The following is a 23,851-nucleotide window of genomic DNA, read 5'->3' as shown; positions in this document are numbered from 1 at the left end:
TGTTACAAAATTGATTGTGGCGATGGTTGTATGTATCTGTGAATATACTAAAAACTATTCAATTAAAAACTTTAAATAGGTGTACTACATGGTGTGTAAATTATATCTCAATAAAGCTGTTTTGAAAAATAAGTGTGATTGGTTAAGCAAATTGAAAGGAACTTTGGCTATTATCTCCCGTCAAGTTCCCCATTTAAGGGTGAGGAAACCAAGCAGTAAGCCCAATATTGGGGTCTAAATCAGTGTCCTAATGTACTCTGCTCTCTAATCCCACTACTCAATGTCCACTGGGGACCCAGCTCAGTGCTAGGCCAGATATAATGGCAGGCCCCAAAGAGCTTAAACCCACTTTGGCTTTTTCAAGCCTGAATCAGCGAAGTTATATTCAACAGCTTGTAAGCTGGGCTCAGGGGAGGTGAAGACCCTAAAACCTGAGTAGTCAGGCAGGAAGTAAGAAAAAGGAAGGAAAGTGGAGAGATCCCAAAGGGGAAAAACAACAAAAAACCAACCACGTCAAGTCCTGAAGGAGAGAAAAGGACAGCCAGGGTGACCCTGGGTCCAGACTGCCCAGGCTTAATTCCTTACCAGCGTGTGACTTTGGTCAAGTTACTTAAATGCTCTGTGCCTCAGTTTCCTGAGTGGAGTAGGGATAAAAATAGTGTTTCTATCAGACAGTTGTTGGGATAATTAAATGCGGACAGTGTGAGAACAATGCCTGGCACAGTGTAAGTAGTGCTATATGTGTTTGTTAAGTAAATACATGCACGTGCATATTAAGATGTCTGTGACTCAGCTTCTGAGGACAATAGCAGCAACATCTTCCGTCAAAACTTCTCTTTCACTCATTTTTCCCCATTCATTCATCCTTAGGGTCTAGGTTCTAGGAAGAATAAGACATGCCCCCTGGCCTTGAGGATGGGCCTTCAAGGAGAAATAGATGAGAAAACAGAACAATGGCTATTCTCTACCAAAGTCCACGCACAAGAAATGGCTGAACGACATGCAAGAAGCAAGTGAAAGACCCTGGACCTGACAGGTTGCTATTCTTCGGGCCTCCTGCACCTGTGGAGCTCCTGTTTACAAGGTGGCCCATGCCCCGAGGCCATGCTCAGCTGGCATTCACCCTGTTACAGCTGCCCTTTCCAGGAACTGCCTCAGACCCAGGAACCAGGGCTTCTTCCCTGCCCTGTTTCTTAGTAGCTCACCCTCCAGGCCTGGCCACAGCATGTCCTCATGATGCCTGTCCCCTCACAACTTAAAGACTCTGAGGCCAAATCCTGAATTGACAATGCTGGCCAAAAAGCTCTGAGCAGGACTAGAAGACTAGATCCTCACCTTTCCTGCATGGGAAGGAGGAACACAGTCTGTGGTCTTGACCCAAGAGTCCTGGGCAGTCCGAAGTCAGCAGAACAGGACCCTGCTCTACCCTCATCTTCATCTGGTTTTGAGAACATTCCCCTTCCCCAGACTAGCTCACAAGAGTGCCAGGGATACAGTGCTCTGGGTCCCTGTATTTTAAAGAAATTTAAACTATCATACAAATGCAATGTATTTTTAGTAATTGGACCTGTTCAGTCTCATGTCTTTAGATAATTACTAAAAAAAATCTCCTTTCAGAATAATGAAAAACTCAAATGAAGCAAGAATTCAGTTTATACTAGGTCTTTCAGATGAGGTTTAAAAATTAACAACATTATAGTCCCATTACTAAAAAAAAAAAATGGGTAAACTGTGGTATAGATATACAATAGTATACAATAATATACTAAGGTATATCTCTAGCTACTGTCATGGAAAAACAAATTTTTAAGAGGAAAACTAAAAGGAAGTTAAGGTACAATATATTTTTTAAAAATGTGAACCATAGGTTTCTACAGCACATGTCTGAAGGACAGACCCTGACCTGAGAGGGGGGCTTCACCCTCTGGGGAGATAAGCAGGATTGGGGACAGAAGGTCAAAAGAGACCCTCACTTTGGTTGGATTTCTTAAAGCAAGAATGCATTCATGTATAAATTGGGCAATTTTTAAAAATGAAAGACTAGATAATGTTGAATTTAAATGTATGACCACCTATGAGTAAAGTAAAACTGGTTTATAATTTTAAATTCTTCTTCCTTTTATTCTGCTCAGAAGGGGGCTCCTTTTTCTGCTTTTCTGAGCTCTGAAAAGAAGACAACCTTATTAAATCTTGGGTCTGCGTGATCTTAAGGGACATGTTCAGAATAAAAGAACTCAAGCCAAATTTTTAAATAAAGATATTAATAATTAATGTGTAATTTAGAATGTGATTTTCCCTAGAGAATAATTTCTCCCAGGTTTATCTGGCTAAACTTCCCTTCAAGTTTGTTTGTAGATGATGGTGATATCACTGCGAATGAACTTGAGGCTGTGTTTAAATACTTGCTATTAACTAGTTCCTCTGACATCTCTGTACTCACTATTGACACAGTTAGTCTGCTTAATTACAGTTTTGTTGATATCTCAAATTCCCCTATTTACTTTGCATCCTGAAAAGTTCTTTGAAACCTAAACAGCCTACTTTACCTCTCCAGCTTCCCTGGGAAAGGTTACAATCTTAGGATCATTGACTGGCAAGAAGCGGGTGGTAAATTTCCACCATCAAGTGGAATGTGGAAATAATCCAGGAATAGATGAATATATTGGATTATTCCCAGCAACTTTTCCTCTCTCAGATCTTTGTTGTTTTGCTTGAGGAAGTGATTTCTTGGACTTTATAGTCAGTCTCAGAATTAAATACAAAGAACAGAATATATTTCGAAGTGAAATATAGTGTATAAGGACCCACTATGCTAAGCACAGTACCATTATGTGGCACAAAGCATGTGCTCAGTAAATATCTATTGCCTTATTGTACAGGAAAGAATTACCAGAAGATCTAAATAATGAAGAAATTTTAAAAATCAATGTATATTTCTTTCAGCAAATGTTAATTGAATGTCTACTATGCGTGCCAGGCTTTGGGCTAGGCACTGGAGAAGTACAAGGCAGGTAAGATTTGGTTCTTGCCCCAAGGAGGTTCACAGTATACAGAATGAAAATAAACCATAAGCACTCTCTATCAGGGCAAATAATCAAAAGTTATCTATTATTTCTAAACTCGATTCCAAATAAAACTTGTTGTACTATCACATCTAACCTAAAAGCCTCCATTTCTGCCTTTGACCACCCAGTGACATTTTGATTGTTTCAACAGCATGTTCTATATCAGGGGTTGATCTCAACAAATATTTACTAGTACTAATATGTACTAGGCATGAAGGACTATACAACACCAATTCCGTATTCTAATAGTTGACAAGTTGGTGAAATGAAATAAACCTATTCATTTAACAACCAGCCTTACACAACATTTTAATGGACAATAGAAATTATTAAGTTCCAGATTACCCTGACAGATCAAATTACTACTATGGGGCTGTGGAGTAGGAGGAGAGCCCTTCCAGCTGGTTGGTCCAATAAGGCCTGAGAGAGGAGATGAAGTTGGTTAAGTCTTAACAGACCAAGCACAGAGATGGAAGACATTCCAGGCAAGTGAGAGAAATGCCACACTCCTCTTACACTCCTCTTAATCAGAAGTCAAGCCACTCTGTATGAAATATGCAGTGGCCATGAGCATAAAATAGAGAGAAAACTGGAGAAAGAAGGACCTTAATCATTTATTGAGCTTCCTTCAGGCCCGTTTATTAACATACTCCCCAAAATCACTCCACTGTTACGTACACCTATGCTTTAAGATGAAGATGACTGACTGAAAGGAGACAAGCCACAAAGTAGAGTATAATTCCGTGACATTTGTATTTTTAAAGAGTTCATGTGAAGGGCAATGGCATAATACTAGCATAATTCGCATAATACTAGCTCTGGACTTTTAACCAAATGTTTAAAATGACTTGTTTTCTCTGTCTCTGTGTGCTTCCCTGACTCTCTTGGCCTATTTCCCTTCTCTCTTCCTTTATTTTTCTCTCTCCATCCTTCTCCGTTTAAGTTTAAAAAAAAAAAAAGATCAATGCCACAAGCCTGTACGTTTAAATTCAGCCCACATGACATTTCCTTCACATTTAATTGCTTCCATACAATTTATATCCGCTAGTCACGCTAGACCCCGGAGTATTAAACATGCTCTTTTACAAAGAAGCTCTTGTCCTATAATAACCCCCATAATCAAAGTTCAGGAATTATGGGTAAGGCCGTCTGACCGGCGAAACAAACAGGTTTTGAAATTCACCCAAAGCAGGCTTCAGGCAGGAAGCAAATCAAAGCTGGCCACTCTACTATCATGCTTGAGAGCAAAAACGCTGCAGCGGTAGTTCAAAAGACAGATCTCGGCACCTACGCACAGCCAGCAAGTCTGAAGTCAGATACTTTCTCTTTGCCCTACCATGAAGAACCACCACGATATGCCACTTAAAGACAGCTGATTACATTCTCTCTGCTTTCAAGTCAGCCCATTTCAAAAGTTTTACAAAGGCTTAGCTTTAAAATGCCTTTAAATGAATAAATCGTTCTTCCTCGTTATTCTGAGTAGACCAAAACTACCTCTTCTATCTTCCTATAGACAACTTGGGCGACATTCCTGGTCTTGTTCCATAGCAAAAGACATCTACGAACATCTGAAGGTCCCTTATAAAACCTTAAATTTCTGGACACTTATTCAACTTAACCCATTATCTTCTGCACCTCTCAAAAAATCACCTCCTCAAAAGTTCACCTTTGAACAAGCACAGAAGTCACATAACTGCACGGGGGCACTAACGTGACTTCTTGGATCGCCCGTACTCACATAGCCCACTTTTCACATGAGTTGGGCCTACTTTTCTTACAAAATCCCTCTAAGCAACATTTCTAGTCTTCCCCATTGTATCCAGATAAATGTCTCTCCACTAGCATCAAGAATTTTAAAAAACAACAATTTTTAATTCCAGGCAATCTCTCCTCATGTTCAAAACCCATTCAGAGCAAGAGCAAAACCATTTGAACTATTTGTCAGATCCACATAGTCACATCTTAAAGGAATTTTAAAAGTTTCTATAGCTTACCCCCTGATGGTTTTCATAAACTAGTGTTTTGTCGGTCAATAAACATTAGAACCAATACAGTTTGAATTAGATATGTCATTCTGGTCTTAGAACTGACAGATAAAAACATTTTACTTATAGCCAATAAACTACTTTTGGTCTATTATAATAAAAAACAATTCCTAAGCTATCACTAACATACAATGTCATTTGTGGCTTACTTCTTTTTTACTTGCTATACAAATGTAATTTTTTTTTTTTTTTTTTTTTTTTTGAGACAGAGTCTCACTGTGTTGCCCGGGCTAGAGTGCCGTGGCGTCAGCCTAGCTCACAGCAACCTCCAACTCCTGGGCTCAAGCGATCCTTCTGCCTTAGCCTCTCAAGTAGCTGGGATTACAGGAATGTGCCACCATGCCTGGCTAATTTTTTCTATATATTTTTAGTTGTCCGGTTAATTTCTTTCTATTTTTTAGTAGAGACGGGGTCTCGCTCTTGCTCAGGCTGGTCTCAAACTCCTGACCTCGAGCGATCCTCCCACCTCGGCCTCCCAGAGTGCTAGGATTACAGGCATGAGCCACCACGCCCGGCTGTAATATTTATTTTAATAGCCTAAATATGTATATATTCCGAGCCATAAATATTTTATGTATCAAGTCACTGGCAAATCAAAAAAAATCAGATTTTTAAAATATTCATTTAGAAACTCATATTTACATTTTAGAAATGAAACCTCACATTTTAATGGCATTTGACATTATTTATTATACAGTATTCTTTTATCTTGTTCCACAATATAACTTTTTTGTTTTCCTCTTGGCAGACTTTACTCTCACTGTACAAAACAGACATTGTTTTAAAACCCATTTGTAATAAGTGTCAGTAAATATGATCTTTCACTTCAGCTGAAGCAACTCCATGGCATCAGTTTACACCTCACTTGGAAATTTATAATAAATACTCTTTTCTAGCAGCTCTCAAACCTAGACTCTGTAAGATATGTACCAGTCACCGAGATGTTTATGAGGCCTCAGAAGGGCCTTCCAAGAACTCTTAAAACTGAACTTGTTACTGACGCTTTGCTTTAAGGTAAGTATGGACAATGCACTTTAATTAGCCAGACCATAGGCACCTTATTCACACACACGAGGTAAGTTGCACATTCCAATGCATGTGCAACTGGGAAATCTGAGTCCTTTAATGGTTTTCAACCAATTAACCAGGGCTGGCCAATTATTAGGTTAAACAAAAAGCACTGTGGCAAAACTTGACTCACTTCTCTATGGCTAATAATTAAAAAAGGCTGTGCTGGTTCATCCCTCACGCTATTCACCTGCCAAAGTTTCAGGCAAAGCTTCAACAATTTCGGATCTAACCTTAAAATCATTTCTTTAATGTTGACACTCCAAATTGTCCATAATGACCCTACGCTCTACTGTGCTCCTACTGTTAAATATCTGTTAATAATCACTGACTACTCAGTAGTTATTAAAATGTAAGCAACAGACAAATACAAAGAACAATGGCTCCACTGTGCACTGTACAGATTCCAGCCTTGGACCTTCGCTTGAGAACTCAGCTTTCCAAAGCCCAAAGCACAGCCCCTGCCATCTTCATACTTAGAATACAGAAATGCAAGATCAATAACTCAAACTTAACCTTCCTTAGATCATACATAACTGAACTTTGTTAAAAGCCTAAGTAAAAGAGAGATTGTTTTAAAAGCACATTTGGTTATAGCTTAACTTTTAAGTAGCTGACCCTTTCTCCATTCCTGTCTTTCCTTCCTTCAGGTTTTTCTACAACATAGATTCATGGTTGGATTTTAAGTTAAAATGCACAAATAGCCAAATATATGTTGGATGATATAATTATGTAATAAGAATCCATATTTCCCAGAAGTTCCATATGCACAGGCTTATATTTCACAGTACATAAAACAAAGACATATAAAAGTGGGGATAATTGCACTAGAGAGTGCATCTTAAGAAAGCATAAGTAATTTTGTAAGGAGCACTGAAGTTTATTGCTTCATTTATGATTCCTAATCCCTCCTCCTAAATGCACATGTTTATACAAATCCTAAACCTGTAACAAGCCACTAAGTGCTTCCCAACTAGCAAAATGCAGCAAAATAGCCTTCTAACCACAATACAAGCTTTAACCACAAAATGTATCCAAATTCAAACCAGTTTGATATAATCAAATAGGTTTTTATTTACTTTATATTGTGAAAGGGTGAACTGGTCTGGGGAATTTACCTGCATTAATCTCAGAATCCTCTTTGCCAGGTATCAACATCAGTTTCAGCAAACAGAGAAACAGAGATAGGAAAGATAAACATTTATCTGAAACTACAGTTACATAATATTCTGTACCACAAATTTTTAATTGATCCTCTCCCAAACATACCTGCAATTTTTCTGGCTATAATTTAGTATGACGTGTCCCAGCAATAACAGTCCTGTGTGCTACAAAGATCTTGCCACAGCTAGGATTGGAAACTGTAATTTTTCTCACAAAAAGGGATTATCTTATCAATTAGAGTAATATTTTCACCCAAGTCTCATAACTTATCTCGGTTAGTTATAACACCCTGATTTCAGACCCCATTTTAATAGGATGTTTAAATAAACGATCCTTCTATATAGTATTAGACCTACAAAGTGAGAGACACTGTAGATTATAAGGGAATTTGTTGGACTGTGGGAGAAGAAACATGTTCTCCACACCTTATCTAATTGAGATTCTTAGTTTCTTCATTTTTCGCTCTCTCAAAACTAAATTATCTGAATTGTTATATGTATTAGTACCTCAGGCCCCTCCTCTTGCCCTCCACCAGGAAAGAAAGTGTCCTCAGTGGAAAAACTATTCATTGGACATTTTTCAGATCTTCCTTGACCCCTGAGAAACATGCCACAGAGCTAACCACTTCTCCTTCTTGAAACACTGTCCACCCTAGCTTCCATGTGCCACTTTGTGGATTTCCTCCTACCTGCCTGGCTGTTGCTTTTCCATCTCCTTCATGGAGTCTTATCGGCACTTCTCTTTTCTTCTCACTCTATCTGTAATTTCTCTCTAAGAGATCTCATCCACACCTAGATTGAGTAATTATATATACGTGTGTGTGTGTGTACTCCTGTCCTCCAGCTAACTTCCTTGGATATCTTAAAGTCACCTCAAATTCAACATGTTAAAAACTTTCTCAACCTCTTCCAATCCTCCCAGTACTGCCTGTTATAATTAGAAGCACCACTGTCCCCGCCACTATACAACCAGCAATCTGCAAATCTTCCTTGCCACCTCTTTTCCTCACTGCCCCTATCTAATCCATCACCAAAACCTGTCAAATTTACCTCTAATATCCCTTCAGTGACCTCACTATCCCTCAAATGATTTCTCTTCTTCCCTTTCCCAGCATCACCAAAGCAACTTGCCAGTGATTAAATCACTCTTAAAAGTATCTTCATTTCAGAGCAGCAGAATATTCCAGTCACTGTTTGTGATTCTAAAACTGCAATTAGGCTGGGCACGGTGGCTCACGCCTGTAATCCTAGCACTCTGGGAGGCCGAGGCGGGTGGATCGCTTAAGGTCAGGAGTTCGAGACCAGACTGAGCAAGAGCGAGACCCCATCTCTACTAAAAATAGAAAGAAATTATATAGCCAACTAAAAATATATATAGAAAAAATTAGCCAAGCATGGTGGCACATGTCTATAGTCCCAGCTATTTGGGAGGCTGAGGCAGAAGGATTGCTTAAGCCCAGGAGTTTGAGGTTGCTGTGAGCTAGGCTGACGCCACGGCACTCACTCTAGCCCGGGCAACAGAGCGAGACTCTGTCTCAAAAAAAAAAAAAAAAAGAATAAAACTGCAATTAAAATGTCATCCCTGTTTCTTCCTAGCTTGGCCCACACCAGACAGTCCTCAAAAACCTGATGGGTTTTGGAGCCTCGAAGACATCAATATCCTGGCCGGGCGTGGTGGCTCACGCCTGTAATCCTAGCACTCTGGGAGGCCGAGGTGGGCGGATCATTTGAGCTCAGGAGTTCGAGACCAGCCTGAGCAAGAGCGAGACCCCATCTCTACTAAAAATAGAAAGAAATTATATGGACAGCTAAAAATATATATAGAAAAAATTAGCCGGGCATGGTGGTGCATGCCTGTAGTCCCAGCTACTCGGGAGGCTGAGACAGGCGGATCCCTTGAGCTCAGGAGTTTGAGGTTGCTGTGAGCTAGGCTGACGCCACGGCACTCACTCTAGCCTGGGCAACAAAGTGAGACTCTGTCTCAAAAAAAAAAAAAAAAAGAAGACATCAATATCCTGAACCACAAAGCCAAATCCCAGTCTCTGAACCACTGTTACCCCGACAAGGCTTTTCATTCCAAGACTCCTCATCAGGCATCACATCCAGTTCTCCAGAATTTAGTACATATTTATATTCTACTCTGTCCTGAGGCTGTGTGAGGGTCAACCAGTAAACAGAGACTATCTGAGCTGTGGTTCCCACAATGCCAAAACAGCTGATGATGTTTTTATAAATCAAGTCCTATATACCTGTATGCATAATGAATCCCTGGAAGACAACACAAGCAATGGAAAACAGTGGTTACTTCTGAGGAGTAAGCCTAGTGGGTATAGTGGGGTGAGTACTTCTACTTTTTACTTTATATCCTTCATTCTGTTTGAACTTTTTAAGAAATCCAAAAATAAAATCAAGTCACTAAAAGTCATGTCTGCTCATTTTAGCCACATTTATCTTTTGCTTGTGCCTTCTCCTTTCTGATGGGTTATCAGAGTAGCTGCCTCAATCTTTGAATGCCTAGGTCAAAAAAAGTTTTTCAAGGGAAAACTGGGAGAAAGATATTCTGTATTTTAATATTTGCAGAGAAGCAATTACAAAGGATTTTTTTTTTTTTTTTTTTTTTGAGACACAGTCTCACTCTGTTGCCTGGGCTAGAGTGCAGTGGCATCAGCCTAGCTCGCAGCAATCTCAAACTCCTGGGCTCAAGTGATCCTCCTGCTTCAGCCTTCCGAGTACCTGGGACTACAGGCATGCGCCACCATGCCCGGCTAATTTTTTCTATATATTTTTAGCTGTCCATATAATTTCTTTCTATTTTTAGTACAGACGGGGTCTCACTCTTGCTCAGGCTGGTCTTGAACTCCTGAGCTCAAACGATTGGCCCACCTCAGCCTCTCAGAATGCTAGGATTACAGGCGTTAGCCACCGTGCCTGGCCACAAAGGAATGTTTTTTAATAAACAATCCAGCATGTGTATTTTTCTCCAGTCACCATGTTTTGATTTCTGAGTCTGTAGCTGGCAATGCTTATAAGTAGACCAGTCAGAAAAAAGCAGAAATTGGATTTATCTACAGTGTTTGGAATTGAGGTGTGCCAAAGCATATTTTTAAAACAATGTGTTAGTGTAGAAGCCACAAAGACATAAAATATATTAGAAAATAGATCATATATAACCTTTGTGTTATAGAATTTATTTCCATTTTGAGACTCAGCCTCTTTGATTATTCTTAAGTTAAGGAAAGGTATGATTGGTTGGTTGGTTGGTTGATATTGATACATAAAAGATAATTATAATGATGGATAGAAAAGTAAAACGGTAGGAAGTAGATGAATGGATGGATAAATAGATAGACAAGAGCCATAACTAGATAAGTGCTTCCCAAACTATCTATGATGAAAGACCAGTGTTTTTATTTTAAAGCTATTAAGACCAGTATATAGTCCTATCATGGATGGCTCTTATGTAGCCCAGACCAGATGTGACTCACCACACAAATCTGACACACACAAACTACCGTATTCCACAAGACAATTCCACTGATCACCTGCTTAGATGTCACAGCAATGCCATTTTGCCAAAAAAGTTTCTAAATGTTCTCAACTTCTGTATCTCGCTCATCATGGGCCAATTACATTTGCACACTGGCATCAGTCCAAAGACCACGCTTTGAGTAGCACAGAGATATATAATCAATCACTTCACACTGGTATGCCATCCACTCTGATCGATTGGGCATCCATTCTAACTGGTCAGTACTTTTTTTTTTTTCCCAATAAGACCAAAGTTAGGAATCCACTAACTGGTCAATACATTTGCTAGACCAACCATCACCCTTGTATAAGAAGGATAGGTTGATTGGTTGATAGACAGGACAGTTGATGACAAATAAATTAGATAACAGACAAGCTAGTTAGGTAGTACATTAGATAAGAGGCAGAGAGCTGCTCTTTGTGCAAAGAATATTTCTGAATAAAATGTTAACAATAGTTCTTTCTAAACAGGGAATCCGGGGAAGATCAGAAGAATTTATTTCCTATTTTCTTCCCTCTAGTAGTGTTTGAGCATTTGTAATTCTTATAATTAAAAAAAGAAAGTTAAAAACAATTTAAATGACTGTCAATAAGGGAACAATTAAAAAATATATAGTACCTCCATACAATGGAATACTAGTAGTCCTTAAAGAAAGAAAGCAGATGCTTAGGTACAGAAGAGGAATGAACTCTGAGATATACTAAGTGAAAACAGGAAGGAGCAGAAGAGTGTGTATAGTACCGTATTGTATTCTATTGAAAATGGTCTGGGTGAGTACATACATACCCATGCTTACACTAAGAGTTTCTCTGGAAAGACAAAAAAAAACTGGTACTCTTGGGAGGGGGTCTGGATGTCTGGGGGTGGGTGAAAGAAAGACACTTACAGTGTATGCTTTTGTACTATTTACATATTTTATCATTTACATGTATTTTTTACCTATTCAAAAACATTTTTTTTTTAACATAAAGAAGTCATCTGAAAACACGAACTTGTGAGTTTGGAAAACACGCCCCTGAGAGAGAGGCCACCAGCTGCTCAGGCAGGGCATCCTCAGAGGACCAGGCCTAGGTGGGCCTTGGGGAGATGACTGTGGTTCCTGAATTTCAATTTTGTCTGTGCCCAGTTGATCAGCCTCAGAGGTACTAAGAAACTATCCAAAACCACAAGAGAGTATTCCAGGAACAACCAGACCCAAAAGCTATTCATTTAGAAGTAGAAATGGCAGATTCAGCGGGGGTGGTCCTGAGTCAAGGGTAGCCTGGTATCCCACTAGCTTGGAAAGCAAAGACCACCCACCATTTTGGAAGTGCACTTGCTAAACTGAATATATGACAGATGGATGGATCTATGAATGAATAGATGGATGAACAGAAAGGCTCTATCATTTCCAGACTCTTTTAAGTCAGTATAAAATGCTTAGTTCCCTAAACAACTAAGAAGATCTCAACCTGGGTAACAACAATGGCGGGGTCTTATGCTACCGTCAGATAGAGCTAGGATTGGTGTAAATCAAAATTAAGGGGTAGGAAAGTTGACATTTACTAGCAAACAGTCAGGGTGCCCCCCCTGGATGAGGTTTCAAAGCCTCAATAAGATGCACAATCATCTACCAACCAATACCTATTAATATCTTTTAATCCAGGTCAGGACAGGCTTTTGTTGGTCTCAAAAACACACCCTCAGCATTTCTGTCTCTGTAACTCTCCTCCTATGTCCTCTTTCCTGGAAGGCTTTTCTGCTCACCTACCTATATCCTTCCCATTTTCCAAGGCTCCATTTATGTCTAATCACCTTTACAGAGACTTCTCTGAACAACCACCCTTCATCCATCTTCTTCTCTGTCATATTTAGTTTTTGGAGCTCTGATTCTAAAATTGCAGTCCAAGGGGCACAGACATGATGGGACACACCCCTCCTGAGCATGGCAGACTCCTATGAGAAATTCCCATGTGCAAGCTTGCAATGAAAATGGCTTATAGAAAATATTACGGGATTCCTGCCTTATGGTGCACCTACTATGTGCCAGGCACTGTGCTCAGGTTATACAATGCCAAGGAAGACAAGCATCATTCTTGCCCTCATGGAGAGTACGGTGCAGTAAGAAAAGTAAACAATTGAACAGCAATACAGGAGTGACGCAATGGCTGGGGGAACACAAGGGGCTATGGGAGAAGTAGCAGGAGGGTCTAAACCACAGTGGGGGCTGCTGCTAGTCAGAGAGAGCCTCCTTCAGGACATGGCGCCTAAGCTGATGCCTGAAGGTAGCAGAGAAGTTAACCAGGCAAAAAGCAGGGAAATAATGTTCCAAGCACAGGTAACAGCTTATGCCAAGTTCCTGAGGCCAAAAAGGAGCATAGCCAATGGGAAAGACTGGCAGACATACAGTATGGCTGCAAGCTCCAGACCTGTAAAGACTAACTTAGGACACACCTCACAGGAGCTTCCAACACACCAAGGCAGAGAGTAGCTGCTCGTGGCTCTAGTGCTACAAGTCGAAACCAGCGATTTGGCCTGGTTTGTCTGCGTTCCCCTTCTCTCCCCAGGGAGACTGTCAGCTGCCTACAGTGGGGAAGCCAGCTACACATTTCTGCTTTCAGGACAAATTCACAGTGCTAGCACACAGAGGAGTTCAATGGATTTTAGTTGTAAATTAGCTGAACGCTAAAGATCTTTTAGGCGGCAATGAGGAAAGGCCCTGGGAGGTCGCGGCCCCCATCACCATCTAAACTGGGAATAACAGGAAGGAACTCGCAACAGTGGTGACGGTGCCAGGCACAGCGCTAACCACTTTGCAATCATTCCTTCATTTTACTTCATCTCTTAACAGCGCTGAGCAAGTGAACATCATCTTTTCCTTTCTTATTTATCATCTGCTGTGCCGAGAAGGAACATTAAATAAAAGCTAGAAGGCCAGGAATAAGAGCACTCAAAGAATAAGCTGAAAGAAATCCATATGACCTAAGATTTGCCACAAGCCTACATTTTATACTGAGGTGGCTTATATGGAGAATTCTTGGTTAAACTTTTAGCAATTACTGTGCCCAGTTCATTTCTAAAGAAAATAACCCAAAGCAAGAAAAATACAGACAGCTCCCAAAGAACATCCACTTAGCAATTTAACTCCAGACCTTAGATCTTGAACTACGGCTAAAAGATTCCCCCACACATACCAAAATCCACCACTCAATCTCACTTGCTTCTTTGCTTTCTTTCTCCTGCTTTTTTTTATAACCGCCCCCCGCCCCGACCAATTTCAAAAAATATGTTTATTGTAGAACTAAATTACTAAATTTAGAAAGATAGAAACTAAGTAATAAAAATCATCCATAATCCCAGAAATAACCACTGTAAACATTTTGGTAATTCTTCTAATACACACACACACACACACACACACACACAGTTTTTTAAATAAAATCAGGATTATGATATCACACTGTACTGTAATTGTTTTTCTTGTCTATATCCCACCTATCTGATGTTCAGGACCATTTCTTACCTCTACATTTTTAGTATCTCACACATTATAAGCATTGGTAACTGACTATTAAATCAAGAAATGTAAAGGAAAAATACAACACATATACACAAAGCACACTGAAAAGAAAAACTATAACTTACTTCAAACATGAAACTCTCAACTATAAAAATAATAGTGAAGGTCACAAAGAAGTTTCCCAAAGCCTGTCCTGTAGAACATTCCTGAGTGGATGCTAACAGATGATAATTGGAAAAAAATGTTCAAAAACCAAGTAAGTTCGTGAAATATTGGCTTAAACAAAAACAAACTAGTTTTTTTAAATAAGGGAGTTTAGCATCTTTAATGTACATTGTGACTCTCCAAGAGAAGCACAGAGCATGCAACATACCCCAAACCTACTAGTCCAAATTCCAAGCATCTAGAGTTCCAAAGAAAACGCTTTGGAAAACACTGCTCTACCAATATTTTAATGCATGAAATCCCCTACAGACCAGCAGCAGAAGAAGGCCCACTCCCTCAGAATTTGCCTTCCAGTAATAAGCAAATCACTTCAGTCCTCAGTCTTCCAAATTACTCTTTAAAAAAAAAAGGTCCCCCAACTTAGTTGATTCCTTTACTTGTCATCATCCCCTCTTGTGGTTAGATACTTGAGGAAGGAAGAGAAAGAAGGGAATGAGATATAAGCCTGTAATTTCTACAAGTCTTAACTTAATTTGTTAACAAACTGAGACTCAATGGTGCCTCAAACCTCTACTGCAATCTATTTTAATCAATCTCCACAATTGTAAAGAAAATGGGAAGCAACCTGTAGTTGTAGTTTTCTTCTTAAACCTACTAACATTATCTAATTAACCCTGTCAACAAGTCTTCAGCAAAGTACTCAATCCTGACATCAGCTGTGCACATTGGTAGACTCAGGCATCCACTTTCCCTATCACATCTGTGTTCACTGTAAAATGATATCAATTTATTTGTGGTGGAAATCTTGCTGAGAATAAAACATAAACAGGCACTGTAGGTGTACTACCCATTTTTCGTTTGTTTTTTTCATCATCTCTACCTCACCAGCAATGAGAGCTCTAAATGGGATCACTCAGACTCCAGCTTAGAAGGAAATTCTAATGGTCCATCCACCACTCCAGAGTTATCTGGTCACCGAGGATACCTAATTGCAGGGCCTAATTATGAGCACGTAATTGGCATGAGACATCATGGCATAAGGGCAGGAACACAGGTTTTTGAATCACGCAATTCTAATCCCATCTCTGCCACTCACCTGCTATGTGACCCCAGGATACTTACTCAACCTCATGAGCCTCAGCTTCCTCAACAGTCAAATGACATAGTAAAATAAACCTGTTCCCAGGGCCACTGTGAGAGTTAAAGAATATAAAAGCACCTAGGGTTGTGAAAAAAGTTTCCACATATGTATGATTCTGGTGCTATCTCACTGGGAAGCACTGTCTCAGTTCTCTAGCTTGTCTGGCACAGAGCAGGTCATTAACAAATGTCTGTCAGGATAAACTGTTGGTTTAAAAAAGAAAAAAAGAAAAAGAAAGAAAAAACAAATGTCAATTACCTTCCCCACTTATCTCTTTTCCCTTCTCCATCCCCCCTCCCCCATCCCACACACAAAATGGCCCAACTAGTGGCTATAAGCCACATTCCAAATAATAAAAAGTAGACACTCCTCAAAAGGGGCTGGTATCCTCTGTCCAAGATGCTGAAGTAAAATGGCACCCACAGTGGACATTCCTATTTAGGTTTTTTAAACAGGAAGATTGACTCTAAGTCTTTATGTTAAATTTAAAACTGACTTTCAACTCCAGATCCAGGCTGTCATTCAGAGCCATAGCTATAACCAGGAGTTAAAAATTACCCTACCCCACTGCCAAGGTTTCTGCATCTGAATTTGGCTGGGTAGACGTGTACGTGTGTTGGGAGAGAGGGAAAGGGAGGCAAGAACTAACTTGTACGAAACATCTACTGTGTGCCAGATGCTTTAAATATGTTATCTATCTTTCAAACCACCATGAGATAGGTATCACTATCCTCATTTTACAGACAGGGAAACTGAGGCAAGGGCAATATTTTTTGAATGACAAAAGGCCCTTCATGAAAATAGCTACAAGAGATTGTCATTCAAAGGTAAACAGAAAATAAACCAAAGTCAGTTCTTTAAGAAAATAAATTTAGAACAACTTTTAAAGTAAACATGTTTAGACAGAAAAGGACTTGAAAAATGTACCTCCTACAAACCATTTCTTAAGAAGTTACTCAAGCATGTACTGCAGCAAAATGAGGGCATAAACCAAAAATGAGGAAGACATGGGAAAAGGCAACAGCACTCTGGCCATGGAGAAAAGCCTCAGGATGACAGCTTGATCGCAGGCCTAGAGAACAATCGATCCAGCATGGCACAAAAAGATGAAGGAATCTGGGCACAAAGCTTAGGGAAAGGAGACTTGACAGAACACATGGGACTGAGAACCTAGAAAACTTTTCAGTAAAAAATGGAGGCAAGTAATGCATAAACACATAAAAAGGCAATTAGAAATACCAGATAAAAGTGTTTTCATTCTCCAAATATAAAGAAACTAAAAGGTAACACGAATTTAAACAATTGATAAAGAGTGAGAAAAAAAAATCCCACTTGACTTTCATGCTGGATATATCTTCTTCTGAATGGAAATGCACGTCTAAAACTAAACCCTAACACGCTCAGCAAGGAATCACCCTACAGAAATGTAACCACATAAATGTTGCTTATGAATTTTCAACTTTAAAAATTATTTACGAGTCATCTCTGAATCCGTGCAAAGCTCACACTTCCAAGTTGAAAAAATTTATGGACAAGAAGTTATCATTGAAATTAAATGGTGGCAGACATGTCCAAGGAATATTTCAGGACTTTGATCCCTTTATGAATCTTGTGATAGATGAATGTTGTGTGGAGATGGCAACTAGTGGACAACAGAACAATATCGGAATGGTGGTAATACAAAGAAACAGTATCCTGTTAGAAGCACCTTGGAATGAGTATAAATAATGGCTGTTCAGCAGAGAAATCCATGTCCCCTCTCCAAAGGGCCTGTTTTACTATGATGTCAAAATCAGGTCAAGTACTTTTTCATATTAAACTTTTTGTTAAATAAGTTTTTGTAATAGTGAAAAAAAAAAAAGAATCATTTAGAAGAGCAAGGCACCATCTCTACAAAAAATAGAAAAATTAGCTGGGCACAGTGGTGTTTGCCTATAGACCCAGCTACTTGGGAGGCTGAGGCAGGAGGATCACTCGAGCCCAGGAGTTTGAGGTTGCAGGGAGCTATGATGAAATCACTGCACTCTAGCCGGAGAGACAGAGCAAGACCCTGGGTCAAAGAAAAAAGAATCATTTATAAGCTGTGTTCAGTGGCCCATGCCTATAATCCCAGCACTTTGGAAGGCCTAGATGGGAGGATGACTTGAGGCCAAGAGTTCAAGACCAGCCTGAGCAACATAGTGAGACCTCATCTCTACAAAATATTTTTTTAAAATAGCAAAGCATAGTGGTGCACACCTGTAGTCCCAGCTACTCAGGAGGCTGAGGCAATAGGACCGCTTGAGCCCAAGAGTTTGAGGTTGCAGTGAACTATCATGATGCCATAGCACTCTAGCCCAGGCAAGAGAGAGATTTTGCCTCAAAAAAAAAAAAAAAAAAAGGATCATTTATAAATAAGAAAGTCAACTTTGGGGAAAAGCACAAATATAGGTTATAGGTTCAGGGCTTTGGCAATGTTAAGGTGTCATTGTTAAAAAGTGAATTATAGAACTGGTAGCAATCCAAACATCACTGGCTTACAAAATAGAAAACCAAGAAATATTATCAAAAGTTGACAAAGAAATAACAAAGGTGACCTAACAGACAATCTTAAAAGTAACAAATATCAAACTTGGGAGAGAAAAAGAAAACCAGTTTAAGGAGCCACATTCTCATTTTCATAACAGTAGGTAAAAGTTGATAAATCAAAACATGGTAATAAAAGCATATAAATTACTTTGGGTTAAGAAGGTAACAATAGAAGAATTAAATACAGAAACAGTTAAAAAAATGAAAAAGTTCCTTCTGTGAGCCTAGAGAAGGTGAAGAAAATCAACATTTTTCAACAAAAGTCCTTCTGTACTATTGGATTTGTTACCAAGTGCATAGATCACTTTGACAAAAATAATTTTCTACCACATATTTCAAAAAAGGCAAAACACTAAAATTATTACTAAAAATTAGGAGTGGCAGCCAACGTCATAGTCAGAATTGTACTTAAGAGTAGGATAGGCCAGACGTGGCTCACGCCTGTAATCCTAGCACTCTGGGAGGCCAAGGCGGGTGGATCGCTCGAGGTCAGGAGTTTGAGGTTGCTGTGAGCTAGGCTGACGCCACTGCACTCTATCTAGCCTGGGCAACAAAGTGAGACTCTGTCTCAAAAATAAAATAAAGAAAGAGTAGGATAAAATCTTTTCTCTTATACAATTATGTTCTTCAAATAAAAATTTTCCACAAGAATGCTTGAAGAAAAGTAAAGATGAAAAATTCTACCAAAGCTAGATGATTTTCTTCTTTGTAAGTCCCCATTTTCTAGTTTGTGCACAAAAATCATGTATTCCATTTATAACCAGAAACTTTTAAAAAATGTAATGTGATCAACATTCAAAGTCAGAGTGCTAGTTTGCTAAAAGGCCCACACCTGCACACCCTGGCCTGGTTCACAAGATTTAGAGGACAGCAGGAATAATCCATCAGTTTTCAGAGACCAGGCGTTTTAACATTTGACCTGCTCCATTGTTATTCTAATTTGTTTGTTTGTTTGTTTTTTAGAGATGGGGCCAGGGGTCTTATCCAGGCTGGTCTCAACTCCAGAGTTCAAGAGATCCTCCCACCTCAGCTTCCTGAGTAACTGACACTACAGAGGTGTCGTCACCACCCCCAGCTCATTGTTATTCTAAAGAAACACCTGGACACCACAGGAAAGGTGTGAATGCTCAAGAAAGGTGCCCTTTAGGAGTGCCAGAAAGTGATTATATCATATATCTAGGAACAATCTTACCTGAGAAATGACAAAAGGCTTTTTATGTCCAGGCTGTTTCCCATAAAGCTCATTGTTCCGTTATGGCTACTGAAGTGACTTGGTGAAAAGGTAGAGGTGGGGAAAAAGGAAATATGCTTCCTAAGTAGACAGCAACAGATTAGAGGTCCAATCCAGGGTCCACCATTAAATAACCACATGACTTTTCCAAAGTCACATGGTCACCCTTCCCTGGCCAGGGTTTTCTAAGGGGCAAAAAAAAAATCAAAAACCAAAAATTAACCTTGGCCGGGCGAGGTGGCTCACGCCTGTAATCCTAGCACTCTGGGAGGTGGAGGCAGGAGAATCACTCGAGGTCAGGAGTTTGAGACCAGCCTGAGCAAGAGTGAGACCCCTGCCTCTACTAAAAAATATAAAGAAATTTGGCTGGGCAATTAAAAATATATAAAAAAAAAATTAGCCAGGTGTAGTGGCACACGCCTGTAGTCCCAGCTACTCGGGAGGCTGAGACAGGAGGATTGCTTGAGCCCAGGAGTTTGAGGTTGCTGTGAGCTAGGCTGATGCCACGGCACTCTAGCCTGAGCAACAGAGCAAGACTCTGTCTCAAAAAAAAAAAAAAAAAATTAACCTTAGTCAATTCTAAGATCCTTTGATTTCTGATTTATAAAGCCCTCACCTCCCAACAGAGTGAAGAATAAGAATCTTCTGCTAGCCCCACTTCATAGATGACAAGCAAAGTAATGGATAGATTTTATGAAAATTAACTCAAGGTCAGTTGCCATCATTTTTCACACGTCTGCTTAAACTAGTGAAATATACTGCCTTTTGAGGCTTTGTAACAAATGACATTTACCTTATTTCAACTTTCAACAAAGCTCTAAAAGAAACTCAGGGAACTCTTGGCAGATTGCTTATTCTGAAAGACAACAGTCACAATTACTCAATTTCTTAAATTCTCTTAGTCATTTGGCCAAAAAATTTCCTGAGATAGCATCAGATCAGGCCAGCCTACCAAGTACATGTTTTTTTTTTTTTTTTTTTTGAGCTGTTATCTCCACTAACTATCCACAGTGAAATGAAGATGCACTTTGCTTTGAATTGGAGAGTGACTGTGGTTGGGGGGGATGGGCAGAGACCGATCACAGCAACTTCCTCTAAACCCAAGATAACTTCCATTTTTGCCCTCCTTCACAAACAGTTCTGAGATACTCCAATCATTTAAAACACATGTATAAAAGGAATATTTTTGTTTTGCTTTTGTTTTGGGGTCTTTTTCATCTAGCTTTGATGTTAGGTAAGCCCAGCTCTTATTTCATATTTGTAATGATCACACTTATGCTGATCATATACCACATGTGTGTGCATATTCACAAATACAGTTTAGAAATAATTTGGGACCAAAAAAGACCCCCAAAATTATTAAAAAACCATTAGTTCTCTATTTGTCTGTTTCGATAAAAGTCACAGTAAAATATTCAAAACTGCATTTACCTAAGTAAACTTAATAGATGATGCTATTTTGGACCATATGTACTGCAGAAGCCAATGTCATCCTTTGGAACAATATCACCACTTTTAAGAAATGTCATGTCATTACAACATATACTTGACTACCACCAGCCACTCAGATGTCAAAGCACAGAGCGTGTGTCCATATTATCGCTCAGTAACCCAGAGAAGACTAGCTGTAGGATAAATGATCATCAAGTCTGTTTCAGGATCTCGGCATTGCACCAACACCAGAAACGAAAAAAGAACTCATCCTTGCACAAGATGTTAACAGCTTTGGGATGGAGAAGGAATAGGAATTGGTCACTGGTATGAGTCAAAGAGTTGGTTATATATAATAAACCTAATCCATCACTGTGTATATTCATTCTTAGGGCCCTCTCATAGCAATCAAAGTATCAAATATTAGTGCCAAAGAATGATTTGATTATATTTTTTAAATCTCATATAAAGTCTTAACATAACTTTTGAGCTAAGGCTACTCTAGCAGAGCAATATGGGCTTTAAAATGAAAGCCACAGGAGGCAGCGTGGGGGTGGGAGTAGGTGCAAAAAAAAAAAAAATTAATTAAAAAAAAAGAACTCTAAAGCAAGTTCTTAGAAGAAGAGTTTCCCTCGTTGGCAGTGAATGCCAGCCAAGTGCAGGCAATCCTGAACTGAGTGGTCTGGCTGGCACCACTTCCATCTAGGCGTTTGATAGCCTGACTCCCTGAGAACTCACTGGGTACATTTCAAATTCCAGCTTGGTTTCTCCTCGGCAATGTAATTATCTTAGGGCACCACAACTGAAACAATCTCCTCTAGTATTTCAGAATATATTTTCCTGTGGGGTTAATTCAAAAATTTGAATCTATGTAAGATTCATGACATCAAAAAGCTGGAACAAGGTGAAGGGAAGAAGAGTTACAAAGGAAGCTTCTGATTTGATGGTATTTTAGGTTACCAAGTTCAACATGATAAAACTCCTGACCCAATTTCCACATAATCGATTTGTCCAGCCCACAACTACTTCTCCACACAGTTGCTAATTACATCACTGTGTTATGTGGTCATTATGTCACCCAGCTGGGAGCAATAAGGCCTACCAACCACTGTTCACTTTGCAGTTTGCTTTTCCGTATAACAGAGACTTCGCACCACCTACTATACCAAGAGGCCCCCTGCTCCCCACTTTTCTCTCATTTACCTTGATGTCGAGTCCCAAAGGACCTGGCTCTGGGCTATCTGACTTAGAGTGGTCAGAAAAGGAGCTGTGCCCAGGAGTTTGTTTCAAATCTCCAGATTGCAGGCAAAGACATTTGTGTGTTTTATGGGAATCCCCCCAAAACTTTTATTTTTTTCTCCTACGTCTAGGAGTTTCCATGTCCTGAATCTCAGGACTTCCAGGACCCTGGATGAACCTCACCAGACTCTCCTCTGCTTTCGATCCCTTACAATTCCAACACCCAACACCCAGAGACTCAATTCCAACTTTCCATATCTTTGAACCGTGGAAGGACACACACTCTCTCACACACATACACGAACACGCGAGCGCTCTGGGCATCGTGACTTTGTGCCCCCCATGGCTCCAAGCTGACTTACTTGAGGAAGTACCTCTGGCCAGTGGCCGTGAAGGTCATCTCCCAGCCCGGGGGCAATGGCAGCTCGTCGGTCACGTCGTAGGACTGTTGGCGGAGGTGTGCGTGCTGCTGCGCCGGGCTACTGGCAGCGCCAGCGCCAGTGCCCAGCTGCAGGGACGCGGGAGACGAGTGAGAGCGGACGTGCTGGGCGCCGCCGGCCAGCCGAGGCCCCGGGTGGCCACCCGAGGAGTCGGTGCTAGACTGGCGTGAGTGCGAGCCGGAATCAGGCTCCTTGAAGAAGGACTCGGGCAGGATCTTCTTCCGCCACGAGCTAGGCTTAGGATTCATGACAGAGTTGAAGAGGGCTTCGAGGTCCGTGTCAAGGTCCTGTGTGACGTGGATCACCTGCTGCCCAGGCGGTGGGAGAGGAGGGGGCGCCGAGGCCGGATTCATCTTCTGCAAGGAGAAAGGAGGTCAGATCAACATTTTATTTAAAGTTGGAGGAAGAGGGTGGGAAGGTGGGGTTAAAAATAGAGAGAAAAGAAAAAGAAGAGACAGATAGGTGTCCGCCTTAGGATCCCAGACACTCAGCAGTAAAACCAGCCGGATGGGGGAGGGGGTCCCTCCTGACCTCAAGAATTATGCAACTTTCTTGAAGCAAAGAAGTTGCCAGGAGGAGGAGAAGGAAGGGCGGGGGATGGGGGGAGGTGGCCAGTAACTGCACTCTGGACGTCGCTGAACCGCAAGAAGGCAAAGGACAGGTCGTAGCTTTCCGGGGCAGACAGCCCCCCGCCCCCCATTCCCAAAGAAGTCTCAACCCAAGCCAACTGCACGAAGCCCGAGGAGCCGGCGCCCTGGAGTGGTGCCGGGTGAGCGCTCCAGAGAGCACTACCTGGCCGCGCAGCGAAGCCAAGCCTGAGCGCGCTGCGGCCGCCGTCCCGCCCGAACTTGCCGTTCGGCCTGGGTCGTTCGGGTGCGTCCCAAGCTTGCAGAGCTGGAGCCGCGGCCCAGCTGGCAAATCCGGACCTGACTCGGTGCCTGGCAACCGAGAGGCTTCGGCTCTCACATCCCCCGAGCTGGTTTCAGGCGCTTGCACTCGGCGAGAAGGAGGCGCAGGAGAAGCAGACAGCGCGGCCGCAGCAGTTCTGGGACTGTCCCATAAACAAAGTTGGAGCAAACTCCCACCCCCAGGAAAGAGGCGGGTCCGAAAGTTGAGCTGTTGAATTATGCATGACCTCCAAGTCCTGAGCCTGCCTGTCCTTGCTCGCCCCTCCCCTTCCTCCTCCTCCTCCTCCCCACCGCACCAGAAAACTCTGGGCGTGATGGCTACTTTACAGGGTAAGAGGAGACGGGTGCCCCCCACCCAC

General features: G+C 40.9%; 1 protein-coding gene across 1 annotated transcript in view; it reads right to left on the bottom strand.

Moving 5' to 3' along the window:
• The window catches only part of WWTR1 (WW domain containing transcription regulator 1), a 127,693-nt gene extending 104,081 nt beyond the window's left edge, over positions 1-23,612 (bottom strand). The window contains exons 1-2 of the mRNA XM_069473107.1: positions 23,377-23,612; positions 22,507-22,940 (exon numbers count right to left, since the gene is read on the bottom strand). Coding sequence (XP_069329208.1) covers positions 22,507-22,937 — 431 coding nt within the window. The 5' untranslated portion in view covers positions 22,938-22,940; positions 23,377-23,612. The remainder of the gene's footprint in view (positions 1-22,506; positions 22,941-23,376) is intronic.
• Between the last annotated feature and the right edge of the window lie 239 nt (positions 23,613-23,851).

The sequence above is a fragment of the Eulemur rufifrons genome, chromosome 7 (assembly GCF_041146395.1).
Source record: "Eulemur rufifrons isolate Redbay chromosome 7, OSU_ERuf_1, whole genome shotgun sequence".
In the NCBI taxonomy this organism is placed as follows: domain Eukaryota; kingdom Metazoa; phylum Chordata; class Mammalia; order Primates; family Lemuridae; genus Eulemur; species Eulemur rufifrons.
Note: the sequence above shows the minus strand (reverse complement) of the source record. Positions and strands in the feature narration are given on the sequence as shown.